Below are 26,004 nucleotides of genomic sequence, written 5' to 3' on the forward strand. Positions count from 1 at the left end.
AGAGACCTGGGGACTAATTAGACAGAGCAGATGCAAGAATGAGGATCAGAATTGATGCAGCTGGGGGAAGAGGGTAGGGATTGATAAAAGCATAGGTTTTTTTTAAATCCCTTTTCTTTTTAATATTGAAAGGGAAGTCAAAAGGGAACAAACTGTAGGCTATCCCTCCAGCTAAAGAATTTCTCTCAGAAGCTAAGGAAAATCCTCTAAAAATTACCCAGTTTGAGAGTAGCATCTAGGCGATCTTTAGGCCAGAGTGATCTTTTGGGATGCGTGTAGGAGGATTACTTAATCCTCTGTGATAGAACACTGAAGGAAAAAGCACAAAACAAGCCATTTGCCACGCTGCTGTCAATTGCATGGAGAACTTTTTGCCCCTAGAAATTAGGATAAACTTCAGCTCACGTCTCCTTTTCAGTGATTAAACTGTGATCTGGTATTAAGTACTTTGGAATTATCACTGACATAGGGATTACAGAGAATTATTAATATTCTTAAGCACATAAAAAAGAGGTATATGCTTTATCAGACCACAGTTATTAACCCAACTATGCAGTAATTCAAACACGGTTAATGAACTTGGGTGTAATAGTTTTCTTTTGTGACATTGAAGGTTCCTGGATGGCAAACTGCTGGATATCAATAAAGAGTTTCAGCCATACCTGGGGCAAGGGGGACGCATCCTGGAGATCCGCACCCCAGATGTGGTAGCAAATGTCAAGAAGCAGGCACAAGCTGTAGGCTTCACGGAAGGCGCGTTACTTGCTCTGGCCGTCATAATCATCCTTTGCTGTATGCCAGCTATTTTAATAGTTATGGTCAGCTACAGACAGTAAGTATTACTCCTCCTTTTTTTTGGTAGCAATGTTGTAGTAAGGATGCTGTTTCTTACCAGAACTGCATTGAAAATTATCCTTCGTTGCAAAGAAATTATTATACAAAGAAGAAATTTTATTTTCCTTCTTGTCACAAGAGTTGGTCACTACTTGATGTGGGGTGTGCATGGAAAGAGAAAATGCACAGGAAGTGCATCTTGCTATACTTTCTATAGTTGTGGTGTAGTAATTGTTTTAGAATATGTGCCAAACACAAGATCAAAATCCAGGTGTTTGAAACACAAGTGTCAGTTCAGAGCTGACTTCCATGCCAAAAAAAAAAAATAAAAAATATCCCAAAGAGGAGGAAAAAGGTGCTGTTTCAATAAATGTATCAAAAATTGAAATTTATAGCTTGGGCAAAATAAGAGGTCTCAACTTTTTTGTTTATATCCTAAAATACAGTTATATTTTTTCTCCAGCTGTCTGCTTCTTAATTGCAAATGTTATGTGAAAAAATGACTTTGTGCCATTTTAGCACTGTCTAAAGCAGTGTATCTCAGAGAGAACCTTCTTGATATTTCCACTCACTCGCCTCTTACGGACTCACTAGGTTTAAGTAATTGGGCCAATAGACTAATTAAAGGATCAACATCACTAACAGGTTCCTCTCAACTGTATATTTATTCTTTAATTTCTTTTCATGAAAGATTTCTAATTCCATGTGCCTGCTCTGAGCACCCAAAGAACTACCAACGATTACAAAATCAAAATATAAATAATTTTGTGCATCTTCCCCAGTAACTGGCTATATTCAACTTCTGTATATATTGGTCTGTACCTCCATAGCTTCCTATCTTGATTTTAAAATTTTTCAACTAGCTGGAATGTAAGAACCCCATAATGGAAAACCCCTGCTTCACAGGACCATTTAAGAAGAAGTTCCCAGAGCCCTGATGGATTTTTTGTTTGTTTGCTTTTCTTTTTCATTTGTTTTGTTTCTGCAAAAAATGCTTTGGTACCTGCTCCCTTCATTATGATGAAGCCAATGAAGACTCCTGCTGCAGTGTTGCACCAGTCAGGGAGGGAGAGGGCATGGAAGGGCTGATATACATGTTTTACAGTAAAACAATTATAATCTGAATGCTACAACAGATGTAATCTGGTATAATATGCCAGGTGAGATTTAAACTGCATTTTTCCTTTCTGCACTGCAGTTAGGAGTTAGCAAAGCACTATGTTAGTTGTCATCTAAAAAGCATATCCTACATGTAAAAAACAGCAGTCTGTCTGAGAGCACCTTCCTTAGTGACATCAGAAAAACATCCAAGGATATCCACATCTTGATAGCCACTGCATGTTCTGTGGTTTATATTTACATCCAGTGTCTCCAAACAATTTGGGTCAAAGGAAGAAGTCTTTTGAAAAGATTTTGAAAGAGCTTGACAAATCATGCCACTGGGATGGCAGTGCATCTCAAAGCTGCTTTACTTCTCCCAAAATTGTATATAAAATTTGCTTCCAGTGAAACGCTACTGAACCAGTTCAACCTACAATTAGGTGGTGGTTGTTATTTGAATTGCCTGTTTCTTTAAGAAATCTAATAGCAGTATTTTTCCTCAACATCTGTTAGGTTATCTAAAGATTATGAATCTTTTTGAAGAGTTTTAAGGAATATGCCCAACTTCATTTCATTAAAAAATCACATTTTTATTGTCTAGAAGTATGACTTGGAATTTCATTTATAGAAGACCAACGTGAATAAACTATACTTTTATCAAAAATGTGTCACTGAAGAGTGTCAAGGAAAATAAGAGGAATTTTAGTGTTAATATCAACACCAAAAGTTGTCCTGAGCCTTATGGTTTGTTTTCATATTACACCCTTTTTTCTCATTTTCAAATGGAAATTCAGTGTTTTACCTGAAAACATTCTGGCAAAGAATGTGCTCCACTCTGCCACTGAGTGTAGAGATTACTGCCAGGATAAATGTAATTGTCATACAGCACATATAATGTTAAGATTTTCTCACTGTTAAAACTTTTTTCAGTCCATTTTTCAGTGCTTTCATACCAATGATCAGCTAACTAGATTTTGTAAAAATAGTTACTGAAAAGAAAACTCATTTATAAAATTATCACTGTCAAAAGTGCAGTTCAGTGCCTACATTTGACTTGTAAATAAGCCAGAAACTATCATTATTCTTTTCTATTAAGTAATGTCTTTGAAATACACTCTCCAGTACTACCCCACAGGGTAAATATAAATAATGTATTATTTACTAATCACAAAAGACCAGTATGTTCTAGATAGTAATCAAAAATAATACTCCTTCACTACTGAAGATGTTTTTATAGAATTCTTGAAATATGTTAATATATGCATAAAAATGCATTTCTAGTAGGCTAACTGTTAAAGAAATATCATAAGGTATATTCATGCCTTCATGCCTTTTGTTTGTGTGTGTGTGGCAGGGAATTTTCTGTAAGCCCAAAGCAGTTTTCTCTGTTGTTAATTCATGTTTATGCTGACTACAAAATTGTTTCAAGAGTATCACAAATAGCAGCTAAACACTGTTCAGCTCTGGGAATCATGATTCTTTAAAGATGTCATTAATCCTGTAATTTTATGTGGGGAACAATTAAGTAGCATCTACTTTAATACTCTCATTAGGTTCACTGTTTAAGACAATTGTTGCAAAAAGAATTCATTTAACCTTCCTTTTTATCTCTTTATCTTTTTTTGCATAACAAAACAGATTCAAAGAGTAAGTACTTATTTTCAGTTTTGTTTCTAACAGCATGTATAGGAATTCTATCAGTCTACCAGTCTTTGTTTTTAAGAATAAGAGGTACTTAACATTCAGTAAGAGTTAGAGTTATGCAGAGGAAAAAAATAAATATTTCCGTGTCTGTGGTATTTCTCAAGCAAGCAAGTGCATGTCAGGCTGGCATGCATGGAGTGACTTCCCAAGGAATGATCAGGTATCAATCACCCTCAAAATCAAAGCAAGGTAGATCAGTCATGTCACCTCAGTGGTGCTCCCCCAGTTGCACACATGTGGGACTACCAGCTTTGTTTTCTAGGTAGAAAAATAGATTTGTTTCATAGTGAATTTACCTATTTAAAAAAGTAATTTTTCCAGGAAAACTGTTGAGACAGAAATTTCCCAGCCAACTCTAATGAGAAAGAAGTTGTAAGTGATAACTTCAGCATTGCCAGAGACTTTTTTTTTTTGGTGCTTAAAATGACAGTTTCTTGGCTCGAATGAAGCCCTTGACCAAAGAGCTTACTCTCTCTATTGTTAGTCTTTGGCAGCCAAAACAGATAAGCCTCCTAATGAGAAAAGTGTCAAAGCTAGCACACACATTATTTCCTGGGAAATATTATTTTCTGCTGTGTCAGTGACATACTGCTTGGTCAGGAGGTTCCTTCCAGGGGGACCTCTGGGATGCCACCAAGAGATAACAAATAATAGAGAGCTTTAAAAAAACCAGAAACAGATTATCACATTATTTTTCTTTGAAGAAGACAAAACACAGGGATGTTTTGAAAACTGCAAGAAAAAAAAACACAAACAACAAACAAAACCCAAAACAACATAGAAAACTTTATGCCTTTGCTTATGTTAGGGTTTCTAATGAGTATTTCTCTTTCCCTGTGTGGCTTACCAAAGACGGCAGACTGAATGCGCCAAGACTGCAAGAATCCAGATGGCTTTACCAGCAGGCAAACCAGCAAGCACCACTGCCAATAACCTCTATGAAGAGCTTGGTGACAACACCATGTAAGTATTCCTTGTGATAAATCTATAAAATTGTTAGTGACCGAAGCCATAATTCATTTTCCAGTGTTTTTCTTCATGAAAGGGTCTCAGATATCCAGGAAATAAATTGGATAAGTCTGTAAGGAGAGAAAACCAGTTTAACCTGCTAATAGGAATTTCTTGTAGTGCATGGGTGACTCTAATAGGTTTTAAGTTGGAAAAAAAAGTGGTATAAGCAGATGGGTTTTTTTCTAGAGCAATAGCCTAGAGCAGGCCATTGCTACCAGCGTGAGCTAGAACTGGGATCCTTTACTGCCTTTGCAAATCCAGACCAGCACACCACATTTTTCAAACCTGTCGACAAAACACATCCAATGAAATTGCTGACCCAAAGTCCCCATTTGCTATAGTAAGAAATATTCTGGTGAATAAAGTGGATGTTTTTTGCTCTAAATTTGAAAATGTTTGAATATTGAAATTAAAGAAACTATCAAAATAGAGAAACCACTAGCAGTTCAATGAATATCTTTTACCTATTTACATGCTCGTAAAATAATAATATTGCAAAGATGCCTTTCTTTTCATGGTTCTTTAAATCTGAAGTTTATGGACTACAACAATAATTTAACTCTCACTATGAAGATACTACAAGGGAGAACAGCCAGTTAATATTTGGATCATACTGGGGGGTGTTGATAAGCTTGCCTACTTACTCATATATGTTTATATTTTAAAACCAACTAACGCTAAAGAGCATAGCATTAATAATGTTTGGAGGCAGGTAGAGAGTGAGATGCTGGTGTTGAAGATTGCCCAACTTCTGCTCTATTTTCAATCATTATTTGTTTTGCTCAGAAAGTTGAAATTTTCCAGAGGCTATGATTGAGTTTATAAAATGTTAAGGATGCATTACAGAGTGTATCACTGCTGCTTTAACTCTTGGCCATCTGAGTTCAGTCTCTGCATTTGAAATAACTCCAGAGCTTGAGCTTTTCAGCATAAATAGAGGATCTATGCTTGAAGCAAGAATAGCTTCTCCTTGCTTCTTCCCATGCCTTTTGCCTTTGTGAAGTATTAACTGCTTGGGCAGGAAGGGAGCTAAAAAGTATGTTTGACAGTAGCTTATAGTGACTCCTGAATGTACGCACTTCTGCTTTTGAACTGCATGAGATCACATCTGTGCACTTCCACGTACAGTGAGGTGCCCTGCTAGATAAAATTCCTGTTTCTTTTGCATTTAAATAAATTTCTACTAAAAATAATGATTCACTTCTACTAATTTTGCTGGCAGTGATATAAAGCTGATTATTTGTGGGAACTGGATATCCCAGTGGATGAATCTGCATTTTGTAGTGATGAATACCTTATGCTAAACCCAGAACAAGCCTATGTTTTAGTACGGCAACATACAGGTGCAAATTTACAGATTTGCAGTACTGACTTTGAGGCTTAGATTTATGTTCATTTTTACTAAAAATAGTTTCATTGCACCAATAAAGGTGCCATATTTGGAATATTTTCTCTCAGACACCTTTACATACAGCTAAGATATACTCATATTCATCATGCTAAGGAAATGATTAAATATAAGCTTGTAAAAATCCTTACAAGACAAATTAAAATCCTTTGGATTTGAAAGAAAATAGCATGCTTCAATAAAAATAATTACAAATTATATTTTTTTCTGTAAAATATTTGATTTCAAGTCAGTGCTATAATTTAGGAAATTATTATTTGGGAAATAACTTTTATTACTTTTTTTCATGAATTTTATTACAGTATTTCCTGTCTTTAGTTGTCCTAAGACAATCATCTTTCATTTAGAGTTCTGCCTTGTATCTTGTTTTCTTCATTTGGTGTTTATAGCAAATGAAATGGAACTAAGCACTTTAATTTTAAATCTGCCTTGTCTCATGATTTTCATTTTTCTCTGTCTTTGGATACATAGGCATCAGTAAGTAAGCTCATTTCATTGTCTTAATATAAGTAGCTGGTAGAAACGCTAGTTAATTTTTCTTTCAGTAATTCCCATTAAAAATTGCAGTCCGAAACTCATATTTTATTTGTCCATTGATCAAGTACAGGAAAGACATTTACTGTGAAGTCTCGATACTTCTATGCTTCTTTATCCTTTTTTTGGAAGTAGAGACGAAGTATGATTGCTGGACTTGAATGGTATTATTTCTAAAGCCAAATACTCCTAATACCTGAAAAAAAAAAAAAAAAAGAAAAAAAGAAAAGAAAAGAAACACTGAATGCATTCTCAGAGGTTTGCTTTCAGTTCATAGACTTAAGATCTCACAGTTGGATGCAAGCAAAATCTTTCTTGTCTACTATTTGCAATTCCTTGCAAGGCAGGTACACTTGGTTTACAGAAATGTGCTTCAAACTGGTGAGCTGATGTTTCTCATTGGTTAAAATACCTATATACAACCAGAATAAGATTGCAGGATAACTTCATCCTTGAAAGGCATCATGTGAAGCAAGGTGGAACCAAGAAGCTTTTGAAATAATCTCTTCCAGTAGCACAAAGGTTATGTCTTGCATGAGCTTTTTACTGGAGGGTTTCCTTCAAGTTCAGAATCATTTATTTCTCTCACTTTTAAATAGATTGAGGGTGCTTGACCAACCTCAAAGTATGCTGCTTTAGAATAAAGGATGAAGTTGTTAGGTGTGAACAAATTATTTTTCATAGTGACACTTTCTGCCCAAAGTCACGCATTAGGCATACTGGGGTTTTTTTGAGAAATTGAGTGGTTGGGGAGAGTTTATTCACTGGGATAACCCTTTGTGGCTTTGCTGAGTGTTATTCACAAATGGAAAAGTGATCCCTGTACTTTGTGCAGTGATTCTTCTCATTGGTCCTCTCAGGTCCCTGTGACCATTAGGGAGCTGTAGTTTCTCTGTGCAGGTAGTCTCCCAGGCAAAACAAGAAACAAGTTTAGCAGAAAATGTGTTTCATTACTAAATACAGGCCTTCAGGGGACTTTTGCATATTAAATAACTTAGAGGAGATTTACTGTCTCTTAATCAACCTCTTTCCAGTATCTAGTTTTTAAATTTCTCTTCCAGTTTTGTTAGGGAATATCTAACCACCAGAGGTTAAATTGTCATTAATTTAGATTTGGTAGTATTTTCTGAGATATGAATAAACAACAGTGAAAAAGATGGAACAATCTGACCAAGAGATCTAAAATTTTGTCTTCCAACATTCATGTAAGCTTGGAAAATGTAATTTTTCACCTCTTCTTTGTTAATAAAGCCTAACCCTTTTTTATCTAAAGAATATGACTCAAATTTTGGTAGAGACAAGGCTTAGAATTCTTAACTCAGGAGGTTTTGTGAAAATACTGGACAGGTCTAAGTTGCTAGAATAGTTTTATGTGGTATTTTGATTTGTGTGTGTGTGTAGAAGTCAGTGCTAGTCATGCTATACTTCAGCTACAGTTGCTTAACTGGAGAAAATAGGAAGGTTTTAAGTATGGCATTCAAAATGTGGAATACCAGCAATAGGCAGAGGTAGTGAAGCTATAAGTGAATTGTACAAAAGTGGAATTCAATCTTTGTACACCATTTCTGCCATAATGTTCCTTTATGCCATCATGTGCTCACCATAGCCTGTCTTATATTTAATATTTCAGAGGGCTTTTTAGAGTAAATGTTGGTTTTAAGATGGCTTTCTTGGTTTAAGCTTGGGGATTTTTTAGATCCCCATGCTAGACAGCATGTCTGTTTAGTTACAAAAAATTTGTACGTGGCAGCAATGAAAATGCATTTTTATTCAAGCTCATTGCTGACAAGGGTAAACTTCTCTTTGAAAGGATAAGGGGTTTGGTTTTAGCTGTAGCTGACATGGGCCAATATCCTAAATTTGTCACAGGTTGAGGGGAAATATATTTATTTTTTCAGCTTCAGGTGAACATTATTTGAAGTACAGCTCTAAAGGCACAGTTTGCTAGGAGACAGTTTGGGGATATTGATTTTAAGATGCTATTTATCTTCAAATCTGCCTAGAAGCTTGTGGTATTTAAAATATTTTAGGAAAGTAGGTTAATGAGGCACTCAGGTGCTAGATGAATTCCAGAAAATGGTGAAACCTACTTTTAGTGTAGAAGTTCAATGTAATCCAACTGCAGGAGTTTTTCATTTGGTTTAACATGATAGAGATTAAATTCATACACAGATGGATACTTCTACACCTATATGCATATCGTGAACGCAAGAAAATCATGCCCAGCTTGGTAATTCTTTAAGAATCAGTATCAGGAGGATGGTCTGAGTCTCACATGCATATCAACTGACTGACTTCAGCTCCCATTGCCCACGTCATAGAGACCCTATAGGTCTGCACTACAGGTGTGCCCAGGTGTACCTACTGGGGCCACGGTTTCATACCATCAGCTTGAATCACAGTTCTGATTTTGTGTATGACCTACAGCCAATCCTTAAAAGACAATGCAGGCACACTTAAAGACTACCTAATCATACATATGCTTTATAGAACAGCAGAGTTTTGGTGCACAATATAATATATTTAACATAAAAATCCCTGTGAATATCCTGTTGGCTGTGTGCAGTATGGCACAGTCCCATTGCCATCTGAATGATGGAAACACAATTATATGTACATAACAGTACACATACCATCGATCTCTCACAAAGAAATTGTATCACATAACTATGTAGCATGGGAGATAGAGTACAGTATTGAGTGACACTTTGAAATCTGAGGAGTTATTTTAAGAAGAGATTAACTTATTTTTGAACTTGCCAAGTAGCTGAAAACTTGGTTTAATTTTTCTTCCTCAAGTCCTCTCTTAAAGAAGATGTAAAAGTAAATGTCTTGCCCAGTAGCCTAGTAAATGTGATCTTTCTGTTGGATAGTAGTACTTTGCTAGAAGTAATTTAATGGCTCTGATTCATATCATAAGTTCTTTTTTTCTCTCTCATAAGTATCTATGTCCATGCATGTTTCCTCATATGTGATTATCTTCTTTTCTTTCAAGTCTTTTTCTTCTCTACCATTTCCAACAAAGCAGGGGAAAAAAGTCAGTCTTAGAAGAAGGAGACCGTCAAAGAGTTATAAGCAGCTTTGCTTCCCGTGCTATTGAGGCTCACAAGCAATCTAATATCAATGGATCGTTGAACAATAATCTGCCCAAATCTTCAAGTAACATAACTTTTTTATCTGATGAGAACCCATTAACCACTCAAAACCCGTTATATATGGAAGGTGTCACTCAAAGTCCTGCTTCTGCTGGGTTTCTATGGAAAAGAAATGATACCCTAGATACTCTTTCTCCTTCAAGACTAGTCTTGAGAGATACCTCTCTGGGAGGCAGTCACCGTGCGTGGACAATACCAACTCACATTACTAAGAGACATGCGCCTGGTTCTCTGAGTAGACCAGTTATCATGGACCCCATTCAGTGGCAACAGGAGAGACTCAAAGCAGAGAAGGAAGGAACTGAAAATCTGCATAGCAGTGTTGATATTAGCAGCCCACTATTTCAAAAAATAAGCGTCCCCAAGTTAACTGTAAAAGAGAAGGCAAGACAGTTTGAGCAGCAGGCTTTGCAGGAAATGAAGCAAGTGAAATCTCCTGATGTGAAATCCATCCGATCACCAACACAGAGCATCTGTTTTCAAGAAGGAGAGAATGTGCTAGAGCAGTCTCCTAAAAGTGTGGTTGCTTCTCCTTGCCTTCGCTCTTCTCCTCTGTCCTCTCCAACACCTTGTGCTGAAGTAGTTGAATCACAGACCTCCACGGTCCCCTCTGTAATCATCACTCACCATGACTATCCTGAAGAACTTTCTCCTCCACCAACTCGCAAACCAACTCCTCCGTCTTTTAGGATAAAGAAATCAGTTTGCCAAAGTTTTCTAGTTCCTCAGACCAAAGAAGTTATAGAAAGCATTCCAGATCCACCTAAAATTCCCCCACCCCCACCTCCACCGCTGCCACCTCCACTAGCACCACCACCTCCATCCCCTCCTCTGTTGCCACCACATACTCCACCTCCACCCACAGTTTCTCTTTTTTCTTCTTCTTCATTTCCTCTTAACACCCAGAACCTCTTCCCTGCCAAGCATACAAAATCCCCTGCCAAACAGCCAGCTGTACCACCACCGGCCACAGTGCCAGAGCCTCCTCCCCGTAGGGAGCTGAAAGGTATTCTTAAAAACATTCAGAATTTAGCAGCAATCGAAAAGTCTGTGGCCAATATGTATAGCCAAATAGACAAAAACCACGTTCTGCCCAAGCACGTTCCTAAGCTCAAACCGGTTGCAACACCAGAGCTGCCAACTCCAGAAGCTGTGGCTGACCACAACCAGCAGAATGGCGACTTGAGCTGTGTTGTGGAGGAGCTTGAGAAACGCTTTCCATCTCAGTCGACAGCACTGTAGTATTTACAGTTGGATGTTCTCTGTGTGTAACATTTTGAATGAGATGACTCTAATGCAGCACATGGTATCTGCCTCAAACTATCTAGACATTCAGACGTTTTCCCTTTCTCTGCTGTATATCACTACTAATCAGTCCTAATCCCAAATTGAGAGACATTGTCTTTCCTGTTCACTCAGAAATTTGTAATGTATAATAGTTCTACAAGTTGTTTTCTCAGAGCTACATCTTACTGTTCTATGATGCTGGTTCTTAGCCTGTTTACCAAAAATTCTTGAGGAAAACTGTCCATTTTTACACAAGGATTGGTCATAGACAGCAGAGGGCTTGATACTGCTTTGTGTTAAGCAGCCTTCACTGTAGGCAATATCAGTAAGCAGAGTGATTTTTCTACAGATGTAATTGGAATCTCTTGCTTTGCCCATAAAATGTACCACCTGGGAAGGATCTTACTGTTAAATATTGGATGTCAAAGAAAGCAAGTACTTGTAGTAAGAAGGCTTAGCAATAGTGAGACGGAGTTATTGCAGTAATGCATCTCCATATTTGTGGGAGATGACGCAGCAACCTGCTATGCTGGCATGCTTTCTTTCACCTCACATTTACATCTCAAGTGAGAAGAAAGGTTTTGTCTTGATTTGTCAGTAAACCTGGCTGTCTTTCCTCCTGCTATCTATGTTTTGCCTTCCATTGCATTTTTTATATTGTAACTGCATGTTAAAATTTTTCATTTTGTAAATTTATTTAATGTACAAAGCATTTGTTTGTTTTTTATTTTGCATATGCATGTTTTTGGTGTCTCTCTTTAACTTTCATGCTTGTTTGCCATGAGCTTCACAGCAGAAACATCTTGCTTGAACTGTAATAAAGTCACTCTGATTAGTGTTACCAAATGAAGAGTTTTGAAGTACTTGTAAAAATCCATGAAATATGAATTTGCTTTACTTTTTGCTCACAGTCATCTAAATCAGATCTTTGCATTAAATATTTCAAATAGAGTAAATAAGCACTTTTGGGAAAAAAAGTGATAAGAAAAAGCGGTTTTGTCATTTAAAGGAATGTTAGGCTTAGTATTTTGCCAAAATTAAAAACGTTTGTGTTTAATATGACAATTTTAAAAAGCATATTAGGAAGGGCAGATATTACATAATGAAGAAAAACTAAAAATTCAGTTAAGTATCAAATGTTGTAATTCTGAGCAAAAAGATAATTATTATTTATCAGAATGTCTAGAGATAGTCAGCATTTCCATGGTGCTTGGCTTTTTCTCTTTCATCTTTTTGTTTGTTTGTTTGTTTAAATCTGCAGTTAGGACATGTATGGATGCTTCAGCTGGAAACTGCTGAAGGTAGTTTCTCTCTCTTTGTCCCAGAGCCAAAATCCATGAATACCATCACACAAATTTCACTGACATTAGAATTTTTCTTTATTTAAAACTCTTGTTGGGATAAACTGTACTTCCAAGTCATGTATATGTGTGAGGGATTTTGTAACAGAATCTGTATAACTTATGAGATGCACATAAGTGGAATACCTGCCAATGATGCTAAATTCTCCAAGAGTGACACAATTGCAGCATAAGCATCAAAACGTCAAAGTTCAGCCATTATTAGGTAGAGAAACTTTTAAGATTTAAGAGCCAGAATAGGAAGATGGCTTACATGTTTACTCCCTTCTGTGTGTATGCTATGGTCCTGCCATGCAAACAATGGGACAGTGGAAAGTCTGAAGACATGAGCATGACATATTACTGTGCTAAGCATGTTCAGAGTGGATCAGCCCTTAATGGGATCTTGTAGACCCATACCAGATGCTTTTGTGCAGTTCATTACATCACTACTGAAAGACAATTATGACCTGATTTTGCAGTGTGCAGTGTCATGCAGTAGACCTACAGGTGTTTAGTAATTCACAACATTAACACCAATGAAGTTATTCAGCTACTACCATTTTTGGCACTCCTTAAGCCAAAACAATTGACATCACACATGTGCTCCTTTTTAAATATTTAGTTCCATCTGTCTCAGAAGAGTCTGTGGGGGTCATGGTGATCAGCTCTTTACTAATGAGGATCACCTGCTTTCTCTTTCTGGAAACCTTTCTTAAGTCAGAAAGTTTACAAAACCTAGTGTGATCTTTTCTGGAATTAATGCAACCTTTGTTCTCCTGCTGATTTTTGAATAGTCTTTGCTAGAAAATTATTCTATTAGACTGGAAAAGAAACTGTACCAAGAACATGTATTTTTAACCTAACCCAGGGAAGTTCTGTTCCATTGAGATGTCTGGATGCTACTGCAGTTCTGCAGCACTACAAAGCGTTATGACCAATATTGTAGCTGGTAAGAAGCTGAGCATATATAAGTGTTTTGACCCCTCTTCAGGCTGTCTGATTTGTTTAATTACGGTCAGATGTGACACTGGATATATCTCTCATCTTTTCATCATTGGTTTGACTGGGCTGAATTCTGAGCAGGAGCAGAAATTGCATCAGTGGAGAGTGCTTCTTTGCAAACCTGTTTTGCAAAGCTGAAATCAAGCAATAGCATATCATTACTCATCTCCCTTCCAGAATCTTTCTTCACGGTTTCAGCTATGAACTTCAGGAAGCCTCCATTTTAAGAGTCAGGGCAAATTTACAAGCAGTTGTGTCCTCTGAGTATTATCTGTAGTATTCGGGGCTTACAATGCTTTTACTTTTAATATGAAAACAGACAGAGAGTACAATGTAGCAAATGCCTGCTGGGATGTCAGTAATTTGGAAAATAGTTGCTTTAAGCAAATCACAGTTCCTTTAACCTATGTTAGCAATACAGACCTGTGAAAGGTTGTTGGCAGATTTTGTACATCTAATTCCATTCTTGTTTTATTTTTCATGTTAAGTACCACCATTGTATACTAGCTGTCATATTATCCTACATTATCATAGGCACTATGTCCTTGCTTCCCATTTTGCATTGAAGATTTCTCTGACTGGCTGCAGTGAAGTCTGGCTGATTGATAAAGTTTATCCAGAAGCAAGTATTCCCTTGGTAGAGTGTTTCAAATACTTCCTGGAAACAAATTATGATGGTTTGACCTTTGCTGTTTTGTCAGAATAGATCCTTGTGCTGTATTGAGTGGATGGGTATTTTTTTGTATTTTGGTTTGTTTTTTTTCTTCTAATCATGGCCACACAAAACTGTAAGAGAAGTATAAGCATTTATCAAAACACAGCATGGTGCTATTTTTAAGAAAGTTGAATTCCAAATTTAATTAGAATTACATATGCTTTTAATCTGAAATATAGTGACTACTTGAGAACAATTAAAAGTAACAAGCTTACTTGTCTCCTATGCAACACAAGACCTTCTTTATCCGAAGATTGTTGTAGGCAATATGGAAACTAAACACAGTGTTCCTCAAGTGGGCTTTGAAAAGTCATAGATGATCTTTTGATGATAAATCCTCATTTCAGTTGTTCCTCAGTTTATATTATATGGGCAACAGCATTAATTTAATGCTCATAATCATTTCCATGTGCTGAATATTAACAGTAAACTTCATAGATAGTGATATGAAAGAATAAAAGGACTTCTACTCTGTTCTTTATTATTTACTCCAGTGTAATTAAAGGCTTTCTATTGACTGCTGTGTGTGTACTAGGTTAAGCTCAACATAATTTTGAGCATTTACCCTTTCTTTCTTTAGAAAAAAAAAATATATCCAAGTTTATCCTTAACAATAATGCTGAGACCTAAATTTCTGTTCCCTACTTTTGTCTAAACAATTTTAATCTTCTGTCACAAAATGTGAAAATAGAGAACTTGATAGACATAAGTGCATTTGCCATGCATATGAATGGCACCAAGAAAAGGAATTAAAACAACAGAAAACTTCCAGTAAGATCAAAAGCACAAAGCCTGTGGCAAAATAATCATAGATAGCAAAAATAATTTAACTCCCCCCTGCTGAGCAAATATTAGGAAAAGTATAATTTTAATAATATTGTTGCTACAAGTAATAGATGCTCCAGACCAATTTCTAGGAAGTCCTGAGTGGATACAGAAAGTCCAGAAGTAGAAGAGAAACTGGATTACTGCTTAAGCAGATGAGTGAAATAACAGAGTCTCTTTGTAGATGGTCTCTGAGACAACAGAGAGGTTGACTGGGCAGGATGACTCTCGCAAGAATACAAGGAAAGCCAAACACAGCATTCACCCCTTTCCCTTTGCTGAATTCCACAGGGTGCACTGGCTCTCTGGCTGTTGGGGATTGGGGATTTCTTCTCATTCATTTGCAATCTAAAGCAAGAAAAGATCCCAAAGATTCACTAGCCTTTCTCATGCAATGACTCATATGTCCAGAGTAAACCTAAATAAAAACATTCTTTGTATTTGTAGATATATATTTCTTTTCTTGCTAGTGATATTTGTAATTACATTATCTTTTCACCTCTCTCCAGAAAGAATGGCAATATGCATCTTTATATAGCATCGCCGAAGTATACTAATTTTTTTTTTCTTTTTTTTTTGACTTCTAGGCGAGGATACGCACAGCAAGAGGTAAGTCTGTTCCCCAATTACATTTAAATATTAATTACATCAACATACTTTTCCCATACAACCTGTGATGTGAAACTCATTGTTACTGGGTGGTTTAGAACCAGAAAATGTTTTACTATTGTGGCACAAATGTAACTTCCAGGCTAGAAGTTGCCTATTGCTGCTTGACAAACTGCCAAAAGCAGTTTGCCAGGGAATCCCCTCCATGCTTGCTGTGTTTTCTTATGACACGCCACTGCCCACTGTTACAGGCCAGGTACTGGACTACACAGACCTTCTCAGCAACTCAGTGTATTCTGTTGTTCTCACAATATCTTTTTCTCCAGCAAGAAATAGCACAGAATGTTTCTTTCAGAAATCTGAGCAAACTCACTTAATAATTGGGAAGTTCTCCAAAATGCATTTCAGACATAAAGGCTGATATTTAGTGCTGAGAGCTGGTTCAGTTTTACTAACCTTAAGAGAGTGCATCTGGAGCTCCTTAGTCAGTAGTGTCTTACAAATCGCAAGACTTCTTTGTTGTTCTGCTGTGATCTCTCTTTGCAGGGTTGATTTGTGCATCTCAGTTTGGATGCAGAACATCCCTATCTCTCAGGGTTTGTTTTTTGGCCAAGAAACTTGGCTGATATAGTGCCACCAAGTTTTGGGAGGAGTATGGGGACAATACTAAAACTTGATTTTCCTGATTGATTTTCCTGAGTAAATCTGATTCTGATTTACAAAACAGCGAGCGCTGTGCATTGGTCTGCAATCTGCAGAAAACCGGAGGTGGAGAGTAATTAAGAACATGAGTACCAAACATGACCCATGTTTAACTGCAACACACCTGAGAACAGCCATATCATTCTGCATGCAGCCTGGGATCTTTTCCCTCATGTCAGCATGCTTTTCTCATTGTGTGCTGCATACAGAAAGAAATCACACATAAGTGGTAGAGAAAACGAGAGAGAGAATTCTTCACTGTCTAATTGGTATTGAGAATTAAAGTGTATTTGTGGTTGCAAAGTACTCAGTTAAAAGCCACAGAAGTATTTGAGAATAGACAGAGATTTAAAGTGATAGTATTGCAGTAGAAGCTTGGGTAAGAAATCAAATCACTTCAGGTTTTCAATAGCTGAATCACAGACTTTACTGCAGATTCCCATAGAATTGCTTTCTACCTGTCGTGGATAATTTTTTGTCTGGCATTGTCTCCCTGCTGTCTCCAGCATACACCACATAATAGTTCTCTTGGGCCCTGACAGAGGTACTTAAGTTGAATAATTTAGAGAATCACCACATAAACTGGGAATTTGATTTTTTTACTAGGCAAAAGTAATAGTGGACTGTAAAGTTATTTTCTTACATTAGCTGCTTAGCAGTGTTCTACTTCTGACTTAGTATGGAAGTACCCAGGTGAGTACTGTACGGTAAACATCTGTGTTTGTAGGATTTCTTTCCAATCTTAACTCAAACACAAATTACCTGCATTCTAATTATTGCTGCCTAATTAATCCCTTTCTGATTTTTTTTTTTCTGTAGCAACAGCAGTTGCTGAGACCTTCTCTTCTCAGACCAGAGGTACCTCTATTTTTTATTTCTTAATTATTCTATAACTTTTTAAAAGGCTTTTACATAATTTCCTAATAAAATCTTGTCTTAGGTAATACTTTCTCCTGACTCAGATAAAAAGGAAAGTCCCGACATTGTTATCACATTTATATAAATACCTGAAATTTACTGCATCTTTGTATTTTCCCCTTGAGCATCTCTCAGCTGCTCCCATAGTCTTGGATCACACAGACTGAAATCTTTCCTAGTTTCATGTCCAGATTCACAGAAAGAGTAATTTTCTCACTGTCCAACTGCAATCTATTTTTTAAGATGTCAGTCAACTGATAATTGATTATTGTACCTAGAGCTGGCCTGCCAGGATAATAGAAGCCTTAGGACACTGCTGTGAAGTGCAAAGGCAGGTCTGAATTATAAACCAAATACTTTCTGTTACAGATCTTTTAGACTCAGTATCATTTACAGAATAAGCAATAGAGCAAATGTAGCTTTTGTGACACATTGCTATTGATGGTATTTTTGGGGTACAGAATGGTGATAATTTCTGCAGTCATTATAAGTAGTTACAATGAGGTGCTCTGACACAAGTTTTCATTTCATTGGACGGAAGGAAAACCTATAGGAAGCTGTGAGAAAGAGGCAACATGCATGCCACTGTTGTAGGATACAAAAAAAGTACTTAGCTTAGTCCAGTGGTGCTCATGATTGCTAATGGTTGAGAAAACTTTTAAAACGAGTCCTGGCAAGCAGTGTAGATAAAAAATAGTCCTTATCTTTCAATGCAGTTTCTTCCTTTGAGAGAGATGCAAGAAGTGACAATGTACTTGCAGAGAGTCCAGTTTACCGAATGAGGGTATAGGATAAGTGAGACAGTGTCCCAGAATCATAACAGCATCTGTGTTTAGCTGATTTTGGACAGTTACACAGTATACACAAGAGAAGGGGTCATTTAAAGCTCCTGTAGGCTTCTCATCGTGGTTTTTGACAGTTGTAAGTGTTCCTCAGATTATTAAAATTTTTTATTTTGCTTGTTTGCACTGTAATATACTGTTCTTTTTCTCCTTTTTCATCAGTCATTGCTGTGTGTAACTGTTTGCATTCACTCAGTGTTTCTCTTTTGCCAGGAGTTAAGTATGGAGTCTGGAATTGATCCAGGACAGGAATACTATGGGCAAGATTATTACAGCTATGAGCATGGGTATAGTTTAATTTTTCCTCTATGTTTCTGAAAATGCTGTTTTTCAGGTTGGTGATACTTCTTTTTACAGCATGTAATCTGGAGATTTTCTTTCATCTCAGGGTTACTTTAATCTTTGTGTTCATGAAAGCATGCACTGACAACAAAACTTTTAAAAAGTTAACGGGTTGTTGTATAAATCACTGCTTCTTTAGGAATCTATTATGCTTGGAGAGTGTATACCCCGTCTATCATGCTGGTTTTATATTCACTTTTTTGTTCACAGTTTTCTGCTGCCTTGCAAATAAATTTCCATCGTCTCCTCCCCTTCTGCAGTTCACCAGCCTGAGTTCAGTAACTATTACTCTCTACTCACAGTTACCAGCCAGTGTCTGGCCTTTTACATTTATCTAGAAAAATTTCATCCTGCCTTGTTCTGACAATGCTCATCTGACTGCAAGCACTTTAAGGTTATTGCTACTCTTACAAGCTTGCAGGGATGCTCCAGAACTGATCCCAGGGAACCTGCTCTTTCATGTCCTAATTATAAAAAGGATTCTCCAAAAATCAGGTCCAATGATCTGTAAAGAAGGTCACTGTACTTGGGGTATTCTTGACTGATCCCAGAGACACTCTCAGGTCACCCTCTAGTTTTAATGGGCTTGCAGCCAATCACAGTAAGAAGAGGTTTTGGATTGTGTTACCACTAAGGAAAAAAGAATAATAATCTTTTCAAAGGTAGAGAGAAAAGAGAGCAAGTAAATTCTTGTCCTTTGGGAAATGAACATGTGCATTTGTTGCTGTGTGTGGAGACACATGTGAACACATTGGTGCACATTATGAAGAGACAATGGTGGTTTTGCCAGGTATGAACTGCCTCAATATGGGAGCCGCCGACGACTGCTGTCTCCTTCAGGGATGTACGATGAGTATGGGGAAGTCATGGTGGAGAATGACGGTGGCTACTACTATAGTCCACATGGATCGACAGCAGAAGAGGTAAGTATCTGGTGTGTTGGTTCTGTCTCTGCAACAAGATGGACCATCAAAATTTGTCAAACATATTTTGTAATTGATTAAAATATTGCATTCTGTATATACCTAGTAAGTGGCTCTTCCAGTGCTAATCATTGCTTGCCCTTCTGATGACTGGTAAAGTTTGTGTCAGCACCTTTTTCCCTTTTTCTAGATATAAAAAGGAATTGCAAAGTTTCTTTTATTAGCCACATCTATTTTTCCCTCTATATAGATTTCTATTACCAAAAAAAATCCACATAGCCTTAGGTAATTCCATTTTATATTGTTAAACAAATGGGGTATTACTAATATTCAGCCTATAACTGGTGATTTTCCACTGAGAAAAGCAGTCACCTGAACTCATTTATCATAAAGTTCACAACTGAATGTAAAGAAATTTTAAAATGTCAGTGGCAGCCAGAAAAAACTTGACATAAGTGTTCCCTTTTTTAAAATCTAATTTTCAGAAATACTAGACTCTAAGTCTATGGGTTTTAATTAAATGAGGAGAGCTGACATTTCTAAGCCAGTACTTTTCCCTGTTGTAGAATAAGGTAGTTATTTACTTGCAGCGTATTCTAGAAGTATAACTTTCCCCATAACTTCGGTAAAAAGCTATTCTAAAACAGCTAAGTTAGTTTTGATGCTGGGAAAAAATGTTATATTTGTTCCTACTGATTTATTTTAGGGCACAAGTTTTCACAATAACTATCTTTCAAATTGTAATCAAGTTCCATTTTCATAATTTGCAGGGGATGAGTCAAGGCAGAGGTCCTTCCAGCAGAGGTATAAGCCAGAGAGCAGGGGCTCAAATAGAAGGTAGACCTTTAGGTGGTGGGATGGATCTAAGACATGGAAGAGCACAGCCAGGGAAAAAGGAAACTAAAAGCAGTAATGCATTTAAGTCGCGTAGCAGTCAGTGCTCACAAAACAGTAGGAAAAACTGAGTCTGCTCGTTCTACATGGAAGAAAGCAAAGATATTCCCAATGATTCTGCATAAAGTGAAGGGTGGCAGGAAAGATTCCAGTTATGCCAAGTTGACGTCAGCTCGCCAAGTGGGCAGTGAGAAAAGTATGATTATCAGGGGAAGTTACTTTCAGAAATCGACAGATGACAGGCCTTCAATGAGAAAACTAAATCATGTGTTAAAACGCATTAGTGTCTCCAGAAAATTTCAGGAGCCTATTAGCAAAGATTTAGTGCATGCAAGAGGAAAAGGAGAAGAAGAATATGAAAGAGATGAAGCAAAATCAGGAGTTTCAATAAATATCACAGCAGAGAGTGAACACGAGGATAGTGATTATGAGAAGAAGAAAAAGAAGAGAAGAAAATACACTTCGGATGAATCGTCAGTGAAAAGTAGCAGCTCTGGCTCAGAGTCGGAAGATAAAGACTACTTGAAAGTTACTCTGGACCAAGATGAAGCCACTGAAAGTACTGTGGACTCGGATGAAGAAACTGGGCATGATTTTGGGGATTCTGATGATGACTCTGGATCCAGCTCTAGCAGTGAATCGGAGGAGGACTCATCTGAAGAGGATGATGATGAGGAAGACTCTACCAGTGATGAAGATGGTAGCCTGTCAAAGAGCTCATCTACACGAAGTTCATGCAGCAAATCAGGGAGTAGCAGGTCCAGCAGCAGAAGAAGCTCTGAAAGGTCCAGTATAAAAAGCAGGGAAGGTAGCTCTTGTGTCAGAGCAAGGCAACGCAGCCATAAATCAAGTATTAGCTCTAATGTATCAGATAGTGAAAGGGACATGAGCTACAGGAAAGCTTCAGGATCCAGCTATAAGAGCAAAACCTCTTCTGCCAGCCTTGAAATAGAAGAAACAATAGAAGAAGTGTCAGAAGAAGATGAACAAGTGGATGTTGAGCAAGTTAGTGCAATCCCTGATGAGATAGCATGTAACTCAAATAAGGCAGTTTCTGAAACATCTGCCAATGCAAAAATATATGCTACTGAAGAAGACAAGAAAGGAAAATCAGCTGTTAATGGTAAGGATAGTGTAGGTGAAAGCACAGAAGAGGCTGATACAGATGCTAGTGACAGGGAGGAAGCTATCAGTAAGAATGAATCTTCTTGTCTAGAAAGTGAAATCAGTGCTACTTCCAAAGGAACTGAAGGGACAAAAAGCACAACTAGTGCCACTTCTGGTAAAACCACTACTTCCCCTGAGTCTGAGAATCAAAGTTCTGACGCCAACACAAAAAGAAAGAAAATTAAAAAAAAGATGTCTCAGGAAAACAGTCAGTCCCAGTCAGATGAGACCCTGGATGCTGGCGTTACAGAGTCAGAGACTGCTGGTGATTCTACATCCTTTTAAAAAGGAGCAACAGTAGGTGAACATTTTGCAGTAAAGAGTGATCTTGTTTGCTGTGCCTTCTGTGTGGTCTTTCCTAAGAAATACACGCTTGACTAGAGATAGACAAAAAGAAAATGTTAAAGCTTATTGCTTCAGCATTTGAACCCTGTCTTAAGAGTAGACAGTATAAAACCAAATTAATATAATTCCTGTGAGACACTACTCAGGTATACTTAGTGGTAGATATAGAAAAATTAATTTTCATTAAGCAGTGGCATGAAGGAGTACTTCTTTTTCTCTGCTAGTTTCAGTGATTCAGTAATGTGGTTAAAGAGGCATTGCGTTGTTTCTTAGATTTAATCTTTTTTGCATTATGCACATTCTGAAGTAACATTGCATTTTGCTTTAGCTGTGATGGATAGCTTGCTGAACCTGATGGCACAAACCTATTAAGGAGCCTGTGTTCATGCAGGTTGTGTCTGTCACAAAATGGAATGCTGCAGAAAGGAAAAAGGGCAAAACCTGGAATTCAGTGAAGAACAGGAATGAGGATGAAAAGACTTAGAAGTCGTACATGGTTTCACTTTATGTGAAACTGTACAACATTCCCATCATACAACATTTGGCAATCTTCAAATGAGTTCTCTGCTGTAAACATTAGCTGTGTTTGCAGGGAAGACAACTGAAATTGCAGCAAAGCAATGCTTCTAAAACTGCAGAGTGTTACTAGCAGAGCTGGGATTAAACTGTTTCTGGATCATGGGATTCAGGTTTCAGGTACCAGTGGTGTGCAAGACAGGAATGCAGAGGTATGTGTGCAAAGTGAGCTTGGTCAGAAAAGAAAATGGATTACATTTCCAGCTTCTGTCCTTCCCACCTAACAGTACAGTGATTTTATTATTTTTTTAAACATCTGTTTAAAAGTTTGACATGCATAACAGCAAAGTATTGCTGAAGGTAACCATCATGTATGTTCTATATTTTGGTATTTGCCTTTTAAAATTCAGTAGCCTGTAATGTCTTATGTCATTCAATAGAGAAATTTTGTAGTGCTCTCATTAGCACAATTCAGCTCAGAATGAACATGATTGCATAGGAAGGACTTGTGTTATTGACACTTGTGTTATTTTCATGTAATGAGGAAACTTCGCATGATATATCTCCTCACAGAGCTCTTATCAGTGCTGTCAGCACGGAGTACGTAAGCTTGGTATACAAGCAAGCTATCTGTGCTTTATTTACCCACAGCCAACGAGCTGTTTCTCAGCCACCAGATTTATCCAGATAAGCCGTAAGAAGCCTAAATAAAATTAAAGGTTTGAACCAGTATGGGATTAGTCTTGTGAGTACTTTAAAGCTATTACAAATTCTGGCATATGCACCAAAGCTCTGCCGTGAAGTTTCTGTTAGACAGGGGAGAGAAAAATGTTTGAATTTTTAAGGTACTTGAGCCTGCTGTGGAGGACAACTGGTGTTCAGCTGAAAAGCATGATACTAATTTTAAAACTACTGTCTTTAATTCCAGTTGAAATGCGAACTAGATTTATGATTGCTTTTCTACTTTTTTGTATTCCCACATAGCATGGACTTGTCACTGCACAAAGTGTTGTAACATAAATCCCATTTAAACTACTCAGTCTTTTCATCCACGCGAATATATATGTGTGAAGAAAATTGTATGTCTTTATAAGGAGCAAAAGAGTAGACATCTAAGTAATCTGTACAAAGTATAACTTCTCAGAAGCTTAAGAGTAATCACCACTGTTTGAACCTTGCATGACTTTCTTTAAAAACTGGCTTTTATTGTGTGCATGTGTATGTACTGCAGTGGGAGTTAACTGTGATGGTATCTGCTGCAATAGTGAAATAACAGTGTTTTCATTATGAATTTAAGAATGATAGTAGCTTGTTTCAGTCTACTGAAAGGAGGCATGTATTTTAAAAATATCAATTATAAATTAAGTAGTGTGTTTTGTGTAATCATTATTAGTACAAAGTCACAGCAACATGGAAATTGTTTACATTAACTCTTTTAAGAAATATAAAAATTATGCAAAAAGTAAACTCACTTTTCTCCACCATCTCTCATTTAACAGCAAAGATTCCATTAGATTGGAATGCGCAGAAAGCCTTATATCAAGTTTTTCTTTTTTTAACCAGCCAATTTTACCAACATCGTGCCTGAGAATTTCTCTTGTGTCGGTCCCAAGATCTTTCTCTGCTTGATGTGTTGTGCATATAAAACAGACCTGCTCAATGCCATTTCTGCACTGAATTTACAATGTAGTAATGCTCTGGAAGAAAACTTCTAAGGCCATTCTAGCATCTACTTATCAGTACAGAAATTTCTTAGAAGTATCACTTACACAATGGCTTCATCATCAGTGCCTTCTAGTTTCTGTTAGAAGGGGTTATTAATCTAGTTGTTTTCCTTTGTAGGACAAACTGAGGCACTGCTTTGTCAAAATATGACTGGCTTACAACTATCATGATTCATAGAAGTTTTCTTTCAGAAAGTAATATCTCCATTCTCAGGATTCTCCAATGACGGTGCACTTCTACTTAATGGGAACACAGCTGAATGCATCTGTAGGAAAAAAATTAACCAAAACCCAAACCCCAAACAACCCAAATTTGTAACTACTTAACTACTTTCCAAATTGAAGAAAAACATCACAGTTTTCTTACAGTCTTGCATTATGCTGTTCATAAACTGAAATGAATTTATCAGGCTTATAACTTTATAGTACAAAGCATTGTTTGTGTGTTCAAGCATTAGGTATATATGATAGAGGCACACAGTGGCAATCGAAACAATTAAGAAAGATCTGTGTACAAGCTAAAAGGAAGGGTACAAAAAAACAAGTTAATAAAAATTCATATGAGTCTCTAGATGAAAGACAAGATAAAAAACAGATAGAAAAAAGGCAGGAAAATGTAAGAAATAGTGCTAAGATTTAATGACATTTCTGTTTGTTGCCAAACAGTGGGCCAGAAAGAAAAGGATCAAGATGATAGTCGACACAGAGTATGAGACCAGCTCCACTGGGGAGGACAGCGCTCCTGATTCCAGCCAGAGGAATCGTCTTAATAACCCAAATATTCAAAACAACATCAATGGTAACATCTACATTGCACAGAATGGCTCTGTTGTCAGAACCCGGCGTGTTTGCCTTGGTAATAATTTAAAAGTCACATCTCCAGTGAGGCTGGGGAAACAATTCAAGAAACTGGACAAGCTTGCAGTGACACATGAGGAGAATGTCCCACTGAACACATTGTCAAAGGGACCATCTTCTATTGATAAAATGAACACAAGACCTTGCAGTGTCTCGTTTGCTTCCTCTACTATAGGGGCCGAAAATACAGTAACAAAGCCAGGGGCCTCCAAAATGAAAAGCACAGGAGAGCAAGAATCAATTGTTGATAATGAGGATGTCAAAGAGCCCTTGGAGTCACACAGTGAACATACACAGTCAGATGAAGAGGAGCTCTGGATGGGCCCTTGGAACAACCTTCACATACCAATGACAAAACTGTGATTTTTTTTTTTTTTAATTTTTACTTCAGTTTATAATAAACTGTGCTTTTTATTGTCACTGACAAAAATGTATGAAATTTGTATTGTGCACATACATTGTATACTACAAATGACACGCTTTAAAGTTTAAAAACAAAATTTACACTCACATTTGTACCAATTAATTGTCCTCCCAACAATTATTTTGACAGGCTCCCATTTCACTAAACAATACTTCATTTAAATTAATTAGGTTTTTTGGATCTTGAATTATTGTTTAATAAACAGTAAATACTAATAAATGCACAGCAACATTTGGTTAACTTTTCAGACAGTTCTATTCATGCATAGCTTGTTTTTCTGTATGGTACTTGTGGCTATACTTGTTTAGATTTGGAAATTGTCTATTTATGTTCAAGATTTATATCCAGAGCTCTTGATTCTGAACTCAGAGTAATAAATTAAAAATAAATCCATGAAAGTCAATGGAGCAAATCCTCGGCTGGCTTAAATTTGAGTAACATTGCCAAAGTCAGTAGTGATCTACCAGTTTATGCAAATGGAGGATCTCACTCAACACCCAGCTATCAAACTCATGTAACAGTGGAATCAGAGTTTATAAGAGTATAGCACTGTTACATAGAAGAGTGGAATAGAAGATTAAATAAGCTAAAAATTGTGAAGAGGAAGGAAATGTGTAGCAATTAATCTTATTCAGAGTTACCTGGCTGTGATTTGTTCATTTTCGTTTGTAAATTGGCTCATTCCAATTTTCATCTCTACTTAGTTTTTCATCTTTTCATCTCTTCCCACATCAGTTCTGTTTTCTTCTTTATATGGTCTTTAGCTCCAGTTTTTATGCTCATCAGTAATTGTCATCCTATGGCTATATTCCTCCGAAATA

The 26,004-nt window shown here is 37.0% G+C and overlaps 1 protein-coding gene across 1 annotated transcript; it reads left to right on the forward strand.

Moving 5' to 3' along the window:
* Positions 1-613: 613 nt before the first annotated feature.
* Positions 614-25,578, forward strand: LOC104406504. Its single transcript, XM_010015499.1, has 7 exons — positions 614-832; positions 4,492-4,602; positions 15,507-15,528; positions 17,050-17,088; positions 18,204-18,277; positions 19,123-19,255; positions 24,568-25,578. The coding sequence occupies exons 1-7, from the start codon at positions 795-797 to the stop codon at positions 25,120-25,122; spliced, it is 972 nt and encodes a 323-aa protein (XP_010013801.1). The 5' UTR covers positions 614-794; the 3' UTR covers positions 25,123-25,578.
* Positions 25,579-26,004: the final 426 nt, after the last annotated feature.

Source organism: Nestor notabilis, unplaced genomic scaffold (assembly GCF_000696875.1).
Source record: "Nestor notabilis isolate BGI_N333 unplaced genomic scaffold, ASM69687v1 scaffold6975, whole genome shotgun sequence".
Classification (NCBI taxonomy): Eukaryota; Metazoa; Chordata; class Aves; order Psittaciformes; family Psittacidae; genus Nestor; species Nestor notabilis.

What these genes read in the sequence shown, in the direction of transcription:
- LOC104406504 (XM_010015499.1), top strand. Translation starts at nt 795, where the DNA reads ATGCCAGCTATTTTAATAGTTATGGTCAGCTACAGACA. An exon ending in GAGCTTGGTGACAACACCAT is followed by an intron (nt 4,603 to 15,506) that starts GTAAGTATTCCT and finishes TTTGACTTCTAG; the next exon opens with GCGAGGATACGCACAGCAAG. An exon ending in GAGGATACGCACAGCAAGAG is followed by an intron (nt 15,529 to 17,049) that starts GTAAGTCTGTTC and finishes TTTTTTCTGTAG; the next exon opens with CAACAGCAGTTGCTGAGACC.